Source organism: Prionailurus viverrinus, chromosome F2 (genome assembly GCF_022837055.1).
Source record: "Prionailurus viverrinus isolate Anna chromosome F2, UM_Priviv_1.0, whole genome shotgun sequence".
In the NCBI taxonomy this organism is placed as follows: domain Eukaryota; kingdom Metazoa; phylum Chordata; class Mammalia; order Carnivora; family Felidae; genus Prionailurus; species Prionailurus viverrinus.
In genome coordinates, this window is record NC_062578.1 from 72,431,299 (window position 1) to 72,452,282 (window position 20,984).

A 20,984-nucleotide genomic window follows, 5' to 3' on the forward strand; every position below is an offset into this window, starting at 1 on the left:
TCAGTCTGGGGGCACCTGGGTGGCTCAGTAGGTTAAGTGCCTGACTCTTGATTTCAGCTCAGATCATGATCTCATGGTTGTGAGATCGAGCCCCAAGTAGGGCTCTGGACTATCAGTGTGGAGCCTGCTTGGGATTCGCTCTCTCCCTCTCTCTCTCTGCCCCTCCCCACCGAGTGCTTGCTCTCTAAATAAATCAACATTAAAAAAAAAAAAAAACTTGCTAAAAAAAAAAAATAATAATCAAACTGGATCCTGCCTCTAGCTTCTGGAACATGATGTCAGTGGGAGAGAGCTAGGGAGGGACCAAGCACCATACCTGTGTCCATAGGTGCCTTTAAGTAGATCCCACATATGTGCACACACACCGATGTAGAAAGAATGACCCTGAGAGTCCCAGAATTACTATTTGGGGTTGTTTGTGAGTGATGACCAAGGCCTGTGACATGGAGAACTGTCTCTATGCCACAGACAGATTCTGATGTTTGCCCCTCATGGCTGGCTGTAGGTGGGAGGCTCTAGCTGGCGAGAGCGGCCAGCAGACCGCTCAGCGCCCATCTTCGAAAGGCTCCCTTTTGGTGGCACTAACTCGCCTAAAGTGGTGACTTTGCTTCTTAATGAAAAATGCCCCTTGTCCACAAAAGCAAAGAACAAAACATGCATAAGACCAGCAGCTACTAGCCTGCTGCTGAGTGATGTGAAAGTTATCTAAGAAAGTAAGGATTCCTAAGCCAAAAAACAGATTTTGTACAATTAATTATAGGCCGACTGCGCCTATGAGGTGAATAAGGCACTATAAACTTTACACAGAAATAAAAACCGATTCAACAACAGGATCAAAGTTTATGATCTGTGGTCTGAACATCTGCACGGGTGTGCCCTTCGAAGGCATGTCATCTGGGTCTGCAAAGTCCTCTTGGGTGAGATCTGGGGATGGCTGAAGGCCCTGGAAGGCGACCATGGACAGGTCAAGGGCACACTCGATATACCAGTGTGTGGCTGTGCGAATCCCCCACTGCTCCTCCCTGGCCTGTCTCACCGGGGGACCGACTCTTCAGGGCCCTCCACAAAGCTTTCCCTGCAGTTTGACACGATTTCTCAGCATGTCCACAGGATGCAGTGGACATGTGAGCCCTAAAGAGTACAGAGAACTCACTCATTTGTCTGCCTGTCTCCCTCACGAGGCCAGGGGCTCCCTGAGCAGATGGGCTGAGAGGCCCTGACGACAGGCACGTACACATGCGAGCCGAATGGCCAAAGGCACAGACATACTCGCACATACACTGTGGCACCGTGGCCAGATGACAGACGTGTGCTAATCTGCAAATGGGGAAGTATGGCTTTTTCCAGAAGCTCCCCAGGTTCATGACACCTTAGTACAGGCTTTTGAAGAGGCCTCATAATGCATTCAGCTGAATTACCTATCAGTTACACTCTCAAACCGAAGGAAAGAGAAGCCACAGTGAAACTCAATGGCAGAAGGAGGTGACCCAGGCAAACGAACGTGCTCCTTCGGTACAGCTGCTCTTTCTCGGCATGCCTGTCGTGGGCCTGACCCCCTGGGCACTGGGGAGACTCCTGCTTCCCGATTTAAATTGCTGTGGGCTAGTGAAGAGTTCTGGGGAACTAAAAAGGTAGGCGGGGTGGAAATTACGTGCCTTGTGGATGTAAATTTGTTGTCCCCTGTCAACGTCACTGACGGACTCTGTGAACATTTATCTATTCTCAAGTGATTACCGAGGACCTACCGTACACAGGCTAGATTCTAGGCCACGTAAACGCTAAAGAGAAGACAGACAAAATCCCTGCTCTCATGGAGCTCACATTCTAGAGAGACCAAGGAGCCAAATGCAGAGTACTTCTCCACGGTGATCAGGTGCTCTAAAGGAAACGGGTGGGGAGGCAGCTCCTGTAGGGAGGCGAGCTGGAAACAGAAACGTTCAAGCCCAGAAGCACAAAGGGGAGCCAGCCTCTCAAAGCACACGACACGGATGCAGGCAGCGGACCGGCCTCGGGAGGGAGAGCCTGGCGTGCCTGACATGCTGTGAAGACGCAGGGTGGGCCGTGCGCAGAGGGGAGGTGCTGAGAGGTGAGCCCTCTAGGTCCCGGGGCAAGGAGCTGGCGTTCACCCTGAAGCACAGGAAAGCTTTAAAGGTGAGAAGTGACTAGGTCTGGTTTGTATTTTGAGAAAAATTCTGGTTTATATTCTGGCTGCTGTGAGAATGGATTACGCGGCTTTCCTGGGCCTCCGTCTCCTCATCCGTAAACGAGGTTGGCGATACCCGCTGCTCAGCGTTGCTACAGTGACTGCAAGAGATTCTGTGACAGGTGCACCGGAAATGCTCAGCACTTCACGTATCGCTCTGGCTTTTAAATGAGCCTAACTGTTTTCCCAGATGTTTCTTGGCCTTAAACGCAATCACACCCGTGTGTATCCGAGCCCTCATCCGGCCTGTGTGCAGTCTGGTCCGTTTGCTGGATGCGCTAAGTGTCCACACTGCCCACTGCACCCCACGCACTGCCTGGCCCGGGCAGCACGGGCCCTGACTTCAGGATGACTTACCCCAAGGAACTGCGCCTTTGTTTGGGGGCCCGTGAGGTAGTGGGCTGGGAGGGTCGGATAGGGTTCTCTTGTGTCCGGGTGGTGGGGGAGGAGGCCTCTTCTTGGACAGGGTGGAGCTGCCACTAGAGGTCTGGGTGCTTAGAGGGAGTGTTGAAGGTGGGCCAGTTGGACCTAGAAAGGAATCGAATGGGGCAGGAAGGTTAATCCCAGGCTCACAGACAGAACAGCCAGTATGCAGTCACTTCCAGACACCAAATGTGGCATATGGTGCTCAAAGCTCAAAGCTGGGTACGGCCAACCCCATCAGCTCAGTCACTCACAAACAGGGGTTTCCAAATTGCTGGTTAAAAAAAAAAATCACAAGAAAAGAAAGGGAAGCGTGTGCTTTTAAGGAAACGCCAATCCCATGGACTGCTAATGGGGTTAGGTCATTTAGGTACCGTGGGAAAAATCAAACATAACATTTTTAAATGGACAACTTAGTGGGACCATCATAAAATCTACTGAGGAAGAAGGAACAAAGCACCACCAGCAGAATCAACGGAGAAAGAACAAAGGATAGGCTAACCCTTCAGGGGGCCGCACGGCGAAACATGAAAATATTCACAGCATAGGATTTTTCTCTCTACAACTTTTTCTTTTAGTCATCAAACTTGGCATAAAAAAAGTTCTTAATGACTTTTATCAAGAAGGAAGAATCTAATGCAGAGAATTACTTGGGAAAATGAGAAATCCAAAAACTCTTTTTTCCTCCAATTCTGAACTGTTCTAGAAGTCATAAACCACGTACTATATTGAAAGCCTGAAAAAGTTATATAAATTAGACACTGGTTTCTATAGATTTAAAAAAAAGACTCAACTTTCTCCAGAGATGAAGACAGGATGGCACTAAAAATATTAATATTACACACACGCGCGCGCACACACACACACACACACACACACACTACGGTAAAACTTGACTTTATGGACTAACGTTTCAAGGAAAAACTGGAGTTGTTTTTGAGAGATGTTATGGGATTAGTATTACGGTATTTTTTGTTTCTTCGCACTGAAGTGGCTGGTGCGTGCCAGGCACTGTGTGTTGCACACTTTGACAAACATCTCTTTACAGAGAATTACCAGGTTTATGGTTTAACTGTGTTCACGGACAACTATTTCTGCAAGCATTAAAAAACAAAAAACAAAAAACAAAGAAAGGAAAGACATCAAAGAAAGCTAAGAACGACTGCCATACCAAATTTTTAACGAGGACAGTAGATACCTGGTGATCCAGAAAAGCTCCAAAAGAGCTTTTTACATTCTGTGTATTTTTTTTTTTTTTTTACATTCTGTGTATTAAAAGAAAAGCTCAACTACTTCTGGCTTCCTTCTTTGGTAAAATAAGCCTCGCTAGTTCCCGATGTCGATCCCTGGTCAGTACCAGCAATGACTTGCACCAGTGACTCTCAAAGACAGTCTCGCCTTGGAAGTCAGTACTGGCAATCCCAGTAAAACGATCATCTGCTTGGGGCTCAGTCGGTTAAGCGTCCAACTCTGGGTTTTGGTTCAGGTCAGGATCTCGAGGTTCGGGAGTTTGAGCCCCGCATCGGGCTCCATGCTGACAGCGTGGAGTCTGCTTGGGATTCTGTGTCTCCCTCTCTCTCTGCCCCTTCCCTGCTCGTTCTCTCTCTCTCTCTCTCTCGCTCTATCAAAAATAAACTTTAAAAAATTAAAAAAAAAAAAACCTGCCTTAGGATAAAATGGCCCACGCTATACAATTTAGCCTCTCTGTCCTGCTGATGTGATATGTGACAGAAGCCCTGCTGTTCCTCCAAATTAGCACCCGAGTATGGCACCGGTCACTGCAGTTGTGGGAACTATTTTGTCAACAAAAAAAGACTGTTACTACAGCCTTCCATTTGTGTAAAGATTTGTAACTTCTCAAAACGTGTTCGTATTTGCTCTTGCCGTTGACTTTTCATTGTTGCCCCCACTCCGCAGTCAGGAAAGCAGGAGTGTGGCGTGTGGAAGGTTCCAGCACCATGAGGTGTGAGGCTGTGGAGTGCAGGTCTCTGGGCCTGGTGCAGTGCTCGCCCGCCTCACGCCGCTGTTCCCGAAAGCCAGGACTGCGCTTCGTGCGCTGCTCACGGGAGGAAAACAACACTGGTAACAACAGCAAGGGCTCCGTATTAGGAAGTGAACTTTCCTCTTGGAAATAAATGGAGAATAGAGAATAGACAATGAGGAAATTCTCTCTAGTACTTTTCTCTTTATCGCCACCTAGGGATTTTCTGCTGCAGTGCAGCTAAAAGTCATTCCATCAGCTCCAAACCCTGTCTAAGAAACAAAAATTGCCAAAGACAAGGCACTAATGGGGCTCTGTCTCTGCAAAGTTGTGGGTGTACCTGATTTCAGGAGGCATCAGACCACAGAGTCGTCCTGTAACCACAAACCAAGCAAAATCCAGCCTCCTGAGCCAGCATTTCAGAGATGAAGGGATTAGTGTTCCACACAGGATTACATACTTCTGTCTTACTTTCTTTCAACTGTAATCACTTATCTTTTGTCTATTTGTCTAGTGCCTGTCTCCCCCACCAGACTGTAATTCTATCTGGGCCAGGCTGTTTTTCTGGCCTGGTGTACAGTAAGTTGAATTTAGTTAATATAGTATTGGATACATGGACGAATGAACTGCTACTTCTATCTTTTTAAGGCTGGCGATTAAAAAAAAATTTTTTTTAATGTTTATTTTTTGGAAAGAGAGACAGAGCGTAAGCGGGGGAGGGGCAGAGAGGAAGGGAGACACAGGATCCCAAGCAGGCTGCAGGCTCTGAGCTGTCAGCACAGAGCCCGATGCGCGGCCCAAACTCATGAACCATGAGATCATGGCCTGAGCCGAAGTCGGCCGCTAAACTGACTGAGCCACTCAGGCGCCCCGAGGCTGGTGATTCTTAAGAAAGACAGAAGGGTTTCACTTGGAGTGACCAACCAAACACTAGAAATAGGGGGAAACAGCAGGGACATGTTAAGTTTGAAAAGAAATATTCAATACAGTAATCTAATTTCATGGCCAGAAAACACACACGCAGATACACCTGTTGTTTTGTAATAGAAGCTACAGAAAAGGGGGGAGGGGTCATAAAATCTGCTTGGCTGGTAGGGCACGGGTTCAAAAAAGGCTGAAGGGGCACCTGGGTGGCTCAGTTGGTTGAGCATCCGACACTTGATTTCGGCTCAGGTCATGATCTCACAGTTCTTGGGTTTGAGCCCCGTGTCAGGCTCTGCGCTGACAGCACAGAGGCCCCAGAAAAACAGACTTAAACTTTTTTTTCCCATACTTTTAAGATTTAAAAAGCTCAGAAGACTTTTAAAATTAGCAACTAGTCTCTAAATGCTAAAGGGGATGTTTTATGCAAAATAATCTGAGTCCTGGTTTAGGAAGGAAGCAATTCTGGCAGGATAAAGAGAGCTAAAAGAAAACAAAATAGAAAGAATAAACACAGCATCGAACAAACACAAAAAAGGCTGAGAGGCAAGATTAACAGGTGTGGGGGACGCTTGGAGGTGACACGGACAGCTTGTTAGGGCCTGGGGAAGGAAGGAGAAAACACCCCAGTCGTCATTTGCCACTAGTATCGGCTATCATGTCAAATTATCGTTTCTTTTTTCTTAAAAATATGGCTCTAAAAAGCTTCCAAAACTGCTCTAAATAACTGTGAGGTTAGTGAAGTTATTGGAAGGTCTTTCTCAGAGGAGACAACTCACTCAGCTCTTTCTGAGAGTTTGCACGGCAGGGGCTCTGCTCCACAAGCCACGAGCCCTCTGGGCCTCTCTGCTCGGACGCTGTGCTGTGCCTTCAGCTCCAGTGGCGCCTGCTGGACTCCTGGGGGCTGCGCTGTCACGAGTACCTCAATGTCATCAGTTCGGGGAGGCCCTAAATGGGGTCTGTACCTCGGATGTGTGGCCGGCACACGGCCAGAGCTCAGGAAGCTCGCACGTGAGGTCCCTATCCATCTCGAAGCCGCTATGCTCACTCTGGGCAGTTTGCAAAGCCCTTGTTCTAGGTCGAGGGTCCAACCACTCACACTCCCAAAAGCCTGCAGTTATTTCCTGAGATCCGCCCACGAACTGGTATTTCCTCTGTTCGCCAACCCCCCTAACGGGAAAATAGTACATCCACGGACTACAGAGACGGTTTAAATGAAACCTCACCAGACAGGACTCTTATCTTCAACAACAAGGAAATGAATCCACTTAGCCTCTGAAAAGCCATTCATGTACACCTAAAATCTGTTTCTTAAAAAAAAACCCATTCCTAAATTCACCGTTGGCATGCTTTTCAAACCTCCTTCTCCATTTCCTAAATTCTCTAGAGCCACCGTTTCCTGAGTGTTGTGTGTCTGACCTAACACTCAGGAGAGATTTATACACATTATCTAGAACTCGCCTTATAAAGTGGCAGAGACCAGGGGCACCTGGGTCGCTCAGTCGGTTAAGCGTGTCTGACTTCGGCTCAGGTCATGATCTCACGGTTCAGGCTCTCTGCTGTCAGCATGGAGCCTGGAGCCTGCTTCGGCTTGGGTCTCCTACTCTCTGCCCCTCCTCTGCTCTCTCTCAAAAATAAACATTAAAAAAAAAACAAAAAAGTGGCAGAGACCCAAGGCTCAGAGAGTTTGGGAAACTGGCCAGGCACAGCACACGAATCTGGCTGTATGTGATTGGAGGCCGGGTGCTCATCCTTGATGGTACCCTGCTCTCCTCCTGTGAACGACCCCACGTCTTCCCTGGCCAGAACCTTGGGCTGACTGTGTTCCCTCCTCACCTCTGCACCCCATCTGTGAAGGGTCTGCTCAAATGGAACCTCATCCAGAGCCTTCTCTAACCCCTCCCCTTTGCCCTGGGGCAGCTGCTTCTACCTGTGACCTTCCACAAAGCTAAATGGCACTTAATATCTACGCTTCATTACAGCTCGATTTTCTCTTCTTTCTCAGGCTGGAAGGTCCCTCAGGGCAAGATTCATGCTGTCTTCATGTCTCTCAGTGCCTGGCCCATTCTGAACAGTCAGTACAACTGTATGAAAATAATTCATGGCACAAATTAGGAGGATGCTTTTTCATTGTCCTACATGGACATTTGGTTTTTAGTAAAACAAGACATACAGAGGTCTGCCGTGCTGGAAGGCCAAATGCAAGCACAGCCTTGAAATTTCAAGTAAGAAAACAAGACCCAGAAGACAGCTTTAAAAATTGTCTTGACAATTTCTGAGAACACTGTCTACAGAAGTATAAGGTACACATTCTAAACATGCCATGCCAGACACAGTAAGTGCTAACAGCAGAAATTCTATCTACACAACTCTGGACAAGACAAATGCTTTTCACGGTATAGAGCTGAAAAGTTAACAGTTGCTACTTTCAAAAGTAGACAGGGGTGCCTGGCTGGCTCAGTTGGCGGAGCATGTGACTCTTAATCTTGGGGCTGTGAGTTCGAGTTCCACGTTGGGTATCACTACTTAAAAATGAATAAAATCTTAAAAAAAAAAAAGATGGAGACACATGTGTTTATATCAAGAAGGACCCTGTGTGCATAAGGAGGGCACTATTATCCTCACACTCAAATGGGGAAACAGAGGCACGGCAAGGTGCAGGGGAGTATGTGGGGAGGCCGCGCAGTCAGCGACAGGGCTGGGCGGGACCCCGGCACAGCAGTACAAGTCAGCCATGATACTGCGCTACATACAACACGGCATTAGCTATTCTCCATCCTTCAATCTCCTTCCAGAACACCAATAAAAACAGGATAGTACCTGGATTCAAGGGCCTGAGGGTGGTTCTTTAACAATTACTCGTACATCTCCTTACGTAAGAAGCACAACAAAGATTCCCTCTGCTTCCCTTTCCACACCTGGCGGTCAGGTGACTTTAGTCAGTGAGCCTGTGCCAGTGGCCACTGCTGAGGGCAAAAAATCCCGGACACGCTCGTGGCCTGCAACGTGGCCAGTGGCAGGGGACAGATAGATGTGCCACGCTTTCAAAAGGATCAGGGGAGACTGATAAAACAGGCCAAAAAATTTAAAAAATCCAACATGGATGAGGGATGACAGCCCATGGAAAGGTTCAATATGGAGCCACTCAAATGGTTATCTTCCCATGAGATTAAAAAAAAAAAAAAAAACCACTGAGGAAACTGTAAAGTCATCAATATATGAATAATGCTGCTACTAGGAAAATAATTCCTAGGCAAGCTGGAGTCACCCTGCAATGCACTTTGATGACAACAGGCCACCTTCACGTCCTGAGGACACCTCCTCTCTGCCCTGATTATTGCTCCAGACCTCAAATGAAAAGTCGCAGGAATGTGGTCTAAGACGCTCACACACCATGTTGGGGCCTAATGCCACATACGTTCTGTAGACTTTCAGCAAGTCAACCACACACGCCCAAGATATCTGGTGTCATGTTAGTGGCCTGTCCCCTCCTGACTCTGGCCACACATTTCTGGGACAGCTTTTCACTGATCCTGCTGTTTATTCGCTCAAAAGTACTGACTCAGCACACCTGCTCCGTGCCAGGGGCAAGGACAGCTCACTCGCAGCCCCTGTGTTGCAGCACAGCGACCGAAGACTTCCCTGGCCCTCCTCCTCCAACGCGGCACAGGCCACATCTCGCGGCCTTCTCTCCCTTCTTTGCTGAATTCCCAGGGCCCAGAACATGTGTTGAACCGAACGCATGTAGGACGATCAAAAGCATCCCGGTCCGACGGGCACCTGCTATGTGCTCGTCATTATGAACGTTATTTCGTGTCTCCAAGCAGTGAGCCAACAAGGAGCCAACAAGGCAGGCACCCAATCCTGTTTCTCACGTGAAGAATCTGGAGCCCAGCAAGATCAGCTAAATATTAAAAAGAGCCCAGGGCTGGGAGAGGATTACACGTTCGCGGAAGGGGCCCCGTCTCTTGGGTGGCCCAAGGGAAAGAGGCTTCTTGGAGGAGGAGGAGGAAGTGAGGTTTGCCCCCCAGGGGCTCACGGCTGCCCAGGACCCCGCAGTGCGGCTCTACAGGCTGATGTGCCTTAGACAGTGCGTGACTCTCAAGCTCTGCTCTGGGATTCGCGAGGGTGCTGAGTGTCCTCACCTGAGCTGACGGCAGAGGGGGCACCTGGCCCGCCACTCTGACGTGAGCACCCAGGAGCGAGTGCCCACTGGGACCCTCGGCCTGCCAGCCCCATGCTCCGTGTTGTGCTGGCCGCCTGCTGGGTCCGTGCATCAGTGCAATGGCACGAAGTCGTACAGGTGTTCACCCGACATTCACAGGGGCTACGGAATGCCGGGTTCTAGGGTCCCGACTCCGCGAGCAGACGGGAGAAAGCCGTGATTAACATCAGCGGCACGTGTTTCTCTAACTTTGGAAAGTTAGTTCTTTTAAGTAATTCAAACATGCTTCCTGAGGTCAGACTTAGCATTCACTGATCATTTACTTGACAAAGCCTCTCCTTGAGCACAAGGCACCTGCACTGTACCAGGTTCGCGTCAGAACACCTGCTCACTTGTGGGACTTGGGTGACGTCACCCTGGCTTCCTTCTCCCCAGAGGAGTCTTTTTAGAGCCGAGGAGCTGGGTGGCTGTGGTGTAAGCAGCAGTGTCCTCGCGGGGCACTCACTCTGTGCCAGGCGCTTGGCCAGATGCTTCCCATACCTCTCATTAGCCTGCATAACGCCTCGCGTCAGCTCCGGTTTGTGTCCCTGTTACGTAAAAGATGTGGAACTGCACAATGCAAGAAAACCGCGGTTCTACAGCTTAAAACCACTTAGAAACAGAGTTAAATCCAACCAACCAACCAGCCAGCCAAGCACAAGCACGGCACCATGCTGCTCACCACGTCCTCTGTGCCCCAGAGAGGTCTGTGGTCACGGCCGGACAGTCCCAGGGGCGCCTCTCATGGGACTTCACAGCTTTGCCTTTTACCAAATGCTTTCCCTACACACTGTCTCACTGGATTCTCAGGGCAAGTCCACGAGACACGCAAGGCAGTGACTGACGGCCTGCCTCAGTGTGGAAAAGAAGACACTAGAAGGTCTGGTTTGATGAGGCTTAAGGCCCATTTTTTACTTTCTATCCTCTAACAGCCACTGTGTGGATCTCAGATCAGCTCCTCACCCTTCCCAGGGCTCAGTTTTCTCAGCTGTACGATGGGCTGCGGACTGCGACCACCTTTCAGCTCCCTCTGGCTCTCAGAAATCCAGGTTCTAGGACATTAATTTTAGCTGAAAGATGAAAGACCTAACTTTGGCAAGCGGGAAGAATTTCCAGTCTTAATAGACCTAACTGTAAAGTGGGGGGCAGGTGTAGATCACAAGGGAGTGCCTTCTGCATAAATCAATTTTTGCAGCTTTGACTTAAACTTGCTGGGTTTCACAGGTCTGAAGAGGTTAGGCAGCAAAATATGTCTGTTTAAGGCTTAAGAGTGGTGACTTTGGGGTTCTGAACTGCTGAGCCTTCCCACTCCAACTGCAGCCCTGCTCGAGCACAAGGAGACTTTGCTGGACGGCAACTGAGGTCACACTGCCTCGCGTTCTGATGAGGCAGCTGCAGATTCTGGAAAATATTCCTGCGCGGACTCAGAATAACTCTCTCTCCTCTTCCCCTCTGTACTCCTCTTATTAGCGGGGACTGGATCATGAGTGCCCACTAGGCCTCACCGGAAGCCTCCATCCACCAGAGCCCTAAATTCACGGTGTGGAAATGGCCGCTGCCACAAGCAGAGACATCGACATCACTTCCGTGGAAAATGAGCAACCAAACGACAGATTCAAGACATCCTTGTTTTCATGCAAATGGTTCTACCAGTTCAACAGAATGAACTGAAAAAAAAAAAAAAAAAAAGTAAGGGCCATAAAACAGAGGAGAATTCTCTCTGCACAGAGCGTCAGCTGACCTTCAACAATGTCTTCTAAGATCTCCATTCTAAACATGGTCACTTTTCCAAATGTGGGGGCCCATGAGCCAGGCTGGCTGCGGGGCACAGCTCCCCTGCGTAAAGTCCAGGGGAGCCCCTGCTGCCTGGCTCTCTCTGCATCCGACGTCCCACTATGAGCAGCCTGGAGGAACACTCAGGTTCCAGCAGAGAGGGATTTCTGCTCTCAGTGTTGGGAGTTCTGGGGCGGGGCCGTGAGGGAAGTGAAGCTGGTCCGGAGCTGACCATGGTGGCTACGGCCAAGTCTCCGAGCCCTTGCTTTACCAGCTGGATCACTTAACACATTTGGTCTTTGTCTTCCGGGCCTTTGGTAAAGAGCTAGATAGAATTTATTCCAGGCAGGAGACAGATGCTTGGCGTCAAGTCAGATAGTGTTATTTTGTGGGTTTCTGTGTCCCCTTGAGATGAGATTACAGGAAGGGGTGATGGGAGGTGAGGTGGTCTCTTGGCCCCCAGGACTCTGATGTCCTCTCCTTTAGACTTTTTTCAAGATTCTCCATTACTTGGAGGTTCCCTCAACAGGTGCGGGCCCGTCCTATCTATCTAGATAGGTCAACACTACCACATGGGTAACCACAATCAGGGATATGAACACGTTCAGAGTAATTTCTCTGATTATTTTAGAATGGTCTGGAGGTTTTTCGTGGTCTCCTTTGGGTACAGAAATCTTAGGAGATTGCTACTCTGATGGGGAAATCTCATTACCCAGAGGTGGGCAGCAACATAGTACTCTCACAGTGCAGAACAGATCTGCAACTTGAGATGTCAGTGTTTCAATATGGATTCCGATGCCTTATTTGCATACCTTCTCGTACAACGTATGGAATGGTAAAAGAACACTGGCGGGTTAAACCACTGGCTCATGCATGCTGTTACTCTTACGTTATGATCACTAGTTATCTTTGATGGGTCCTGTTCATGCCAAAACCTTATTTTAACTTTTCTCCACTATTTTATGATCTATGAGGCCATTTGGGGTCTAAGAACACAGCTCCCATTTATAACACTATTTCAATGGAGAATGAGCTCTGAAAAAATGCTGTTCTGAATAAAGCTCACATTTCTCAGAAAATAGCCCCAGTGTGATTCAAAGAGGCATGGCATTGTGTACGGAGAGGCCCTTTGGAACCTGTGTTAGCATGAGCTGAGCACACAGGGAGAATCGTGCACTTGGATTTATTGGCTGAGACCAAACCCAAAGCTATACTATAGCGCTCAATTTGTCCCCGGCTGGGGTGACCCTTTAATGTTGCCATTTCTGTGTCTCAGTGTGTCCTCGCACAGGTGGGAACGCACGGACATTCAGAACAGAGCACTCTCTGTGGATTCAACATACAGGACATGTGCTTTGTTGCTATGGAACAGGGCAGTGGACCCTTAGCCCTTGGTGATAGCCCGGTGGAGACATCTGACAACGCTCTCTACGCAGCAACCCTCTTCTGGGTAAGATTCGTCCCAGGTAGGGTCTCGTGGAAAAACAATCCTCATCAGAAATCATAGGAGTGTGGGCTCAGGTCATATACGACCCGGGCAAGAATCACAGATATCTGAGAACGGGAGGCCCATTACCCCACATCTCTGCACCACAGTCCCCTTGTCTGCTGGATGCCAGCAACCGTAGCACCCACCTCATTTTTGTGAGCACAGAACGAGATGGGCTTCGTAACTACCAACATCTTCAGAAGAGAGACATCTTAGTGCAGAGAAAAGTAACTGTTCAGAGAAGAACTGCAATCCCACCCCACAGCAGACAGGAAAGGGCCCAGGTTTTGGTGCCAGGTGGGCCTTGGACTGAATCTCCACTCTACTACTTACCGGCTGTGTGACCTTGGGCAAGCCACTCTCCCTCTGCAAGCCTCAGTTTCCTCATCTATAAAACGGGCACAAGAGCACATACCCCACAGGACTGTTGTGAGACGAGTACAGCACAACACATGAGGCATGCCCACAACACTATTTTACTGTTGGTGCTTATAGCAAATGGCAAGGTCCCTATTTCGAGCTGTCCTTGACGTCACGTTCCATACTCTGCCACACAGATGCACCCTGCGATTTTTACCTCGAGGCTGCACTAGCTTTGAGGATGGAGTCACAAAGCCCTTCTCAAAGTCCGTACCTTTCCCGGCGTTTCGCGGAGGCAGCGGGGGTGCCTCTGTGGTTGGTGACGTGGGTGAGTCTGTGCTTACGGAGGTGAAGATCTGGTTGGTGAAGGCGCTGTAGGACAGCCGCTGCTTGTCCCTCGGAGTGCTGAACCCTGGCAGTGACAGCTTGTCCTGGGGGGAGATGCTGGAGGAGTGGCAGAAGCTCTGAGGCCTCGGCGAGCGCTCTTTCTTGATGGGGCTCGGCTGAGGAGGACAGAACAGCGCAGTGGGCAAGGACTCACCGAGCACGACACTCCAGGCTCCGCTGTGCCTGGTGCACAGGTGCACAGGGTCCTGTGCCTCTCCGTGTGCTCTGAGGTCAGCCGCCACCCAGCAACAAGAGAAGGATGCAGACCTCGCACCCCTGATTCCCTGCTCACCATCAGCAGGGTCGCATCAGGGAGGCACTGGTTAGCAACCGCAAGCGTTCAGAAGCCTAAGGTCACAGTCGGACGCAACCTTTAATGAACAGATGCCTGCCTGTGCAGGTTACTCTTGCCAGCACGGCACTGCTTCCCACCTGAGTGTTGTCTCTACACCGTGTTCCTTCCCCGGTCAACCCTCTCAAGTCGAAGTCCTCCGTGCTTGCCTCCCTGTTCATTTTACGTCCCCTTAGAAAGCAGCCTCCACGCCGTGGCCCGGAGTGATGCCTGATACTGACGACTCAGACCTGTGGGTCCAAGCCCGGCCTCTCCAATTCAAAACTGTCTTCAGTTGCCTATAAGGGTGTCCCCTGTGTTTGCACTCCTGGTGACAGCAGTGGCATCCATGTAACTTCCCAAGGCAGAAGCCTCAAGGTTACCCAGAGCCACCAGGACCCGTGTGGAGAGCTCAGAAGTGCCCTACGCCGGGTGCAGGCGCCCACCAGCCCCCAAGGACACAGGCCTCCCGAAGAGCCCTCGGGTCCGTGTTGCAGCTGCTTTCAGCTCCAGCCTATTTCCCACACGGCGGCCAGGGCCGGTGGGGAAGCTGGCTCCTCTGACAGGTAATCTCTGTGGATAAGGCCCAAAGGCCAAATGTGGCCCGTAATGTGCTTCCTGACCTGGGCCACCAGACCCCTCTCCCCCCAAACCTACTCCAAGGCGCCTTACACACTGGGCTTCCAACCCTTCCCCAGACTTCCAGCTCTACCAGGACCCCTTGGCCTTTGCACGTGCTGCTCTCCCTCCCTGGAAAGATGTGTTCCTCCCCACTTCTTTGCTTGGCAAGCTCCTCCCTACTCTCAGAAACCCGTCTCCAGTGCTTCTTCCTTGGTAGGGTCTTCACCGCTTGCCAAGCTGAGGCGGTTGCCACGTCCTCTGAACACGTCTCAGGGATTTCCCCCAAGCTCTCGTAACGGTCATCCGTTACAATTTATCTCTCCTCAAAGTGAAGAATGTCTTTAGGACATCTTTGTGTGACCACTCCTTAAATGCCGCCCAGGAAAGAGGAAACGCTCAATGCAGAGCTGATGAAAACTGCACGAACGAACCTTCAGAGGCAGCTAGGATCTCTTGAGAGTCAGAACCGGGTGTAGTCCCGAGACGGTATGTACAAGCTTTGAGACCTCAGGCGGCAAAATCTCCGGGTCACTTCTCCCTTCTGTAGAACGGGGGCTTTGCAATGCTGCAGTGGGCTTTTGGTAACAACGACGTGAGGTAGCACAGGCAACGTGCTTCCCACGGCCTAGTTCATACTTAAGTCCTCAACACGTAACACCTTTTTATGTACTAATTAGCTGGTTTGATGGCTAATTTTATGCGCCCACTCGGCTGGGCTATGGTACCCAGGTGTCTGGTTGAACACCAGTCTAGATGCTGCAGGGAAGGGATTTTCTTTAGATGAGATTAACATTTGAATTACAGTTTGAGTAAAAGGGACTACCCTCCATAATGTGGTGGGCCTCATCCAGTAAGTTGAAGGGCTTTTGGGAAGAGATGGGGACATCTGCACTGAAGACCACACCATCGAATCCTGCTGGGATCTCCGGCCTGCCCGCCTGCCCTATACATTGTGAACTGGCCGGCTCCCACAATCATGTGAGTCAATTCCTAAAAATAAATTCCATTCTCTCTCCCTCTCCCTTCAACCACATCCTACTGGGCCTGGTTTTTGAGGAGTCCTGACTGACACAGTTGTGGCACCCAGCAAGGATCGGAGAGTAAGCCAAGACGCTGGCCTCAGGGCACAAGACCAGACAGTCTCGGGAAGGGGTCTCGCCCGTGTGGTGCAGAAAACCTGGGAGCGGCAGCAGGGATCCGGGTGGCACTGTTGGCACTCACTTTGTCATCCAGGTCGTCGTCACTCTCATCCATCTCCTCCTGACGCAGGTTCCACTCATATTCCACGTGGACGTGTGGGTTGAACTTCCCAGATTTAGCCTGGGACAGCTGAAAGTAACAGCAGGTGTAACCACGGGAACGTAAAGGTTAAACATCCCGTTGTGACGTGACCACGGAGCAAACCCCACCTTATTCCTGTCTTCAAATTCATCACCAGTCGCTGCTTAAAGGGGCAAAACTCTGACTTTACAGGCCGGGCTACGGCGGGACGGCCTAAGAGGAGTTGCCAGGGATTCTAGGCAGAGCCTTTCTTGTTTTGATAACGGAACTTCTCTCTGAAATTAAAAGCTTTCTCAAATATTATAATGAGCCTCCCGAGTGCAAATTCCTGGCTGGAAGGCAACGTCAGAGTTAGTGAAGTGTGAGGCAGGCCTTTCATGTCAGACATCCTGCTTCAATCGTGGCCCACTGTTCTCATCCATAAAATGGGGGCAGGGAGAGCTATAGCCTTCTCCGAGGTCTCTCACGAGGATACAAACACAGAGCGGCTGGCCTGGAGTCCACACTTGGCAGAAAGCACGGGGATGGAGCTTACCCTTCCCGGGTCGTCCTTCCCCGTGGGCCCAGGGGGAGGAGCAAAAACCACCGGGATCAGAAAGGGTGGGGCCGGTGGGGCAAGCCATGCATTTCACCTTTTGAAAACCATTATACGCTGAACTTTACTTGCCCAATTTTTGGAATTCTTTGGCTGCTGAGGAATTCTTTACTACTGAGCTGCGGACAACGCCTAGGGGTCTGGCATATAAAAAGCGGGACCTCAAGCCACAAGCCTGTCTGGTAACAATACCTCTCAAATGCCTTTTAGCTCCTGTGTCCCTAACTGCCCTGAAAAGACAGATGGGGGTGACAAATTTATCATTTGACCACTTTTTCAAATGTAGCCATAGTGCTCGTCTGAATGTCTTCAGCCAATGTTCACAAAGACGATCTATTTCGTCCCCAGGCTCTGAGAATGACACTTCCAGGCGGCTGCTGTCTGATGGACGCCGCACCCCCCCGGCCCCGCCCCCCACCCCCAACCCCCCCCCAGCCCCCCGCCCCCAGCTCCGTTCGGCTTACCAGATCTTCACACTGGGTGGCTTTCAACCTCTTTGCTATGTCCAGGGCAGTCTCCCCAGCCTGGTTCACTGAAACGGGGGGCAAAGGCACGTGCATAATTACCCAAGGTGTATCTTGAAGAGGCCATGGACAATAATCAAATTACAAGGGAACACGCGAGTCTCGGTTTAGCCGGCCGGACGCTGGGACTGGTTACGGAGACGCTTGGTCACACTCTTACCGACACTCACGGTGGGCTTGCTCCTCAGAAGAAGCTTCAAACACTCGGGTTTACCATACATACTGCAGTAGTGTAGAGCCGTGTTGCCCAGGGCTGTCTGCTTATCCAGGTTCCCACTGAAAAATGAAGTATTATCGGGAAAGAGTCTGATTTCAAATATAATTTAAATGCGACATAAATAATAGCATTCGAAGCCACAGATTAACCACTTCTCTCGGTGCTAACAGCCGAGTCGAGTTGGAGACCTACTCGTAAGCCCAGGAAACACCACGATGTCGCTACCATCACGCCCACATGTCTAAGCCACATGACAGGAACAGCCAGCATGTCTTCAGTGCCTCCTGTGGGACAGGTGCTGCCTCTCAGCTTTTCCGCACCTTCCTTCACTAACTCTCCACGACCACCCAGCGGGGCGGGCCATCACCACCTTGGTTTCACAGATGAAAACGCTGGGGCACAGACAGGATGAAGGGCTTGCTCTCAAGACTGTCGAGGCACGGGGGTGACAAGCAGGGATCTGAAAAAAGGCAGTCTGTCCCGGAGCCAAGGCTCTTAAAGACTACACCGTCCTACATTTGAGGAAGAGGTGTGGGCATTTACATACACAACGGGGCTCGTGTCCAGGCACCATTCTTCATATGTGAGTTCAAATCCCCTCGCTATTTTGACCACTCGCCTCTGGATGAGCTCAGTTCCTCCTCGTATCCCGTGGCTTACAGAACCACCCACTAAAGAATACAGCAAGTCCAAACTGCCTGTGTTCAATATTATACTCCCATGAGCATGTCCCAAATGTGAATTAGCTATTGAGTCAGATACACACGTGGTAGCATTTAAAAAAAAAAAATTTTTTTTTTTTACATTTATTTATTTTTGAGAGACTGAGTGAGACGGTGCGCGAGTTGGGGAGGGGCAGAGAGAGAAGGAGACACAGAATCCAAAGCAGGCTCCGGGCTCTGAGCAAGCTGTCTGCACAGAGCCCAACATGGGGCTCAAACCCACGAACTGTGAGATCATAACCTGAGTGAAGTTGGATGCTCAACTGACTGAGCCACCCAGGCGCCCCTGTAGCACTTTTTAAAAAATGTTTATTTATTGAGAGAGAGAGAGAGAGAGAGAGAGAGAGAGTGCGAATGAATGGGGGAAGGGCAGAACTAGAGAGAGAATTCTAAGCAGGCCCCGTGCTGTCAACGCACGGCTTGGTCCCATGAACAGTGAGATCATGACCTGAGCTGAGATGAAGAGTTGGACACTTAACCAATTCAGCCAAACAGGTGCCCCCCACACTGTAGTTTTCTTTTTTTTTTTTTTTTTTAATTTTTTTTAACGTTTATTTTTGAGACAGAGAGAGACACAGCATGAACGGGGGAGGGGCAGAGAGAGAGGGAGACACAGAATCGGAAGCAGGCTCCAGGCTCTGAGCCATCAGCCCGGAGCCCGACGCGGGGCTCGAACTCATGGACCGTGAGATCGTGACCTGAGCCGAAGTCGGACGCTTAACCGACTGAGCCACCCAGGCGCCCCCACACTGTAGTTTTTTAATGAACTTATGAACAACGAAACTCACAGATCCTGTTGACCCGTGTTGTTAAGTCTTCCCTCTTTCAACCTTTCCTAATGCAGCAGGTTTTGGACAGAGACAGGATTTTACATCTTTCTAGGCCGAGGGTTGGCAAACTATAGCCTACTGTTGGCCATATCTGGCCCTCCATTTGTTTTTATAAATAAAGCTTTATTGGGACATGGCCATGCTCACTCATTTACACATACTCTATGACTGTTCTCACACTAGGTAGAGTTGAATAGCTGCGACAGAGACCTCATGGCCTGCAAAGCCTTTACTGAATGCTTGTCCATATCTGATCTGGGCCACTGAGAAGACTGGTTGGTGTGAACGATAAGGCATATTCAGAGAAAACAAAAAGCATACCAGTTTTGCACAAGGAAGTCAACCAAATGGAGAGAGGTCTGGTCTGCAGTTCGGACTGCAAGATGTAGGGCCGTCTCCCCAAGCTCCTGAAAAGGACACGATGAATATAAGTAAGGTGATCGCATGTCCTACTTTGCCCACAGCAGCTTTGTTCACATCAGTCACCCTGAAGTAATTATTAACAGCGCCCTTCCACTCTCAAATTGTCCTGACTTAGACATGGTCACTCGATGTATCAGAATCTCACTCTGCAGGGTTCTAATAAAAGGAGTCAGCTTTTAAAGTCATTTTCTACCTTCCCTTTCATCTTACGATTTTAGTGGAGCCTTACCTGTCCGTGTTCCAGCAGTGGTTCCATTAGCTCTACCCCCTCTGCATAGACTTGAATTAGTGCAAGTAAATCCCGAGATTTGATGGCCTCGAGCAACTCATTCAGTTTAGCTGATGAAGACGAACAGGCCTTCCTTGAAAACCTATGATCTACATACTTTGCAGTGATATATTCTTTCCGTACAGTCCTAAAGTAGAGCAAAGGAACATATAAACATTTTTTATTTTCTACGAGCTAAGAAAACTCTACATTTTTCTGAGAAACAGTTCTCTTTAAGTGAAATAAACTCCCCAATACTCCTTTTTAGCATTTAAACCAACCAGGTTTCAGACCAACTTATCCCATTATCCCATCACAGAATGAAGAAACTGATATATAGTTACTAGTGTTTGTGCAGGCAATCTATAGTTACAAAATTCATGGGCACGAAGATCACAGTGGATTTTTTTCCACCTCGACAACACCTAGAGAAACCTGCTCTTTACTACTTAAAATCAGATACACCTAATTGTACAAAGAAAACAGAAATTTTAAAAGAACAATTCTAAAAGACCAGTGAAATTTCCAGAGCTTCAATGAAAAAAATCATACTCTTCTGACACAACTCCTTATGTGAACAGTTAAGAACACGGAGGCTCACTAAGGCCCTCCTTACGGTCACCCCCAGGCCAAGCACTGAGTGCCAGAATAAAGACCAATAAAGATGGCTTGTCTTTCCTGCAGGTGCAGTTGTGAACAGGAGACTGTCAGGGGTAACACACCCGAAGTCTGACTGGGTGTGTGCATTTCCTTCTTGAGGACTCATCCTTTCTCCGCTTTTAAGGTCTGTCCCAAGCTCTGGGACTGAGCCCACCTCCCAGCTGCAGGGCTATCTGACCTAAGTGGCCCCATTTGCAGAAAGGCGGAATGGAAGTCTGCTCAGAGTAAGGGAGGGGAGAATCAGGCGAGCCAGCTAGGGTCCAGAGGATACCGTTTGATATCCTGGAACCAACCATACCTGAACTCACCCCGTGACTTTCCTAGTTACATGAGCCACTTAATAAAAAAGCAGTCGATGGATTTTGGGTTCAAACCCTAGTTCTATAGCACAACAGTCGCACGATCTGGGGGCAAACTACTAAATCTTCATGAGCTTTGCTTTTTTTTCACCCGAAAATGGGGAGAATAACTCATTGGCATCTTTTGAATGAAAGAATGCACAGCACCTACAAGACGCTTTCTTCTTTCTGAGAGAGCTCCAACTCCCCGGACTTAAGAGTTCTTGCTCACAAAAAGCCTCTCCGTGTGTGGAGCCTGCTACCGCCCCATCTCACAGCCACAGCCATCACTGTTTAAAAGCAAGGTGATGCCTCTTCCTTTCATTCTGGGTCGGCAGTGAAGGGGCGAGCTGGCTGACGGCAGACTTTGGTAGATTCTGCTTGGTAACCAAGATCTGACTTTCATGGGTGTTCTTTACCCTCAGGTCAAAGT

General features: G+C 49.5%; 1 protein-coding gene across 5 annotated transcripts in view; it reads right to left on the bottom strand.

The window, feature by feature from the left end:
* ASAP1 (ArfGAP with SH3 domain, ankyrin repeat and PH domain 1) overlaps positions 1-20,984 on the bottom strand; it is a 347,294-nt gene that overhangs the window by 21,121 nt on the left and 305,189 nt on the right. For 4 of the 5 annotated variants that reach the window (XM_047842303.1, XM_047842305.1, XM_047842307.1 and 1 more), the window contains 7 exons: positions 19,515-19,701; positions 19,184-19,269; positions 17,254-17,369; positions 17,034-17,101; positions 15,915-16,022; positions 13,629-13,857; positions 2,561-2,731 (listed from right to left, as the gene is read on the bottom strand). In XM_047842303.1, coding sequence (XP_047698259.1) covers positions 2,561-2,731; positions 13,629-13,857; positions 15,915-16,022; positions 17,034-17,101; positions 17,254-17,369; positions 19,184-19,269; positions 19,515-19,701 — 965 coding nt within the window. The remainder of the gene's footprint in view (positions 1-2,560; positions 2,732-13,628; positions 13,858-15,914; positions 16,023-17,033; positions 17,102-17,253; positions 17,370-19,183; positions 19,270-19,514; positions 19,702-20,984) is intronic. The other variant, XM_047842304.1, reaches the window with a different exon arrangement.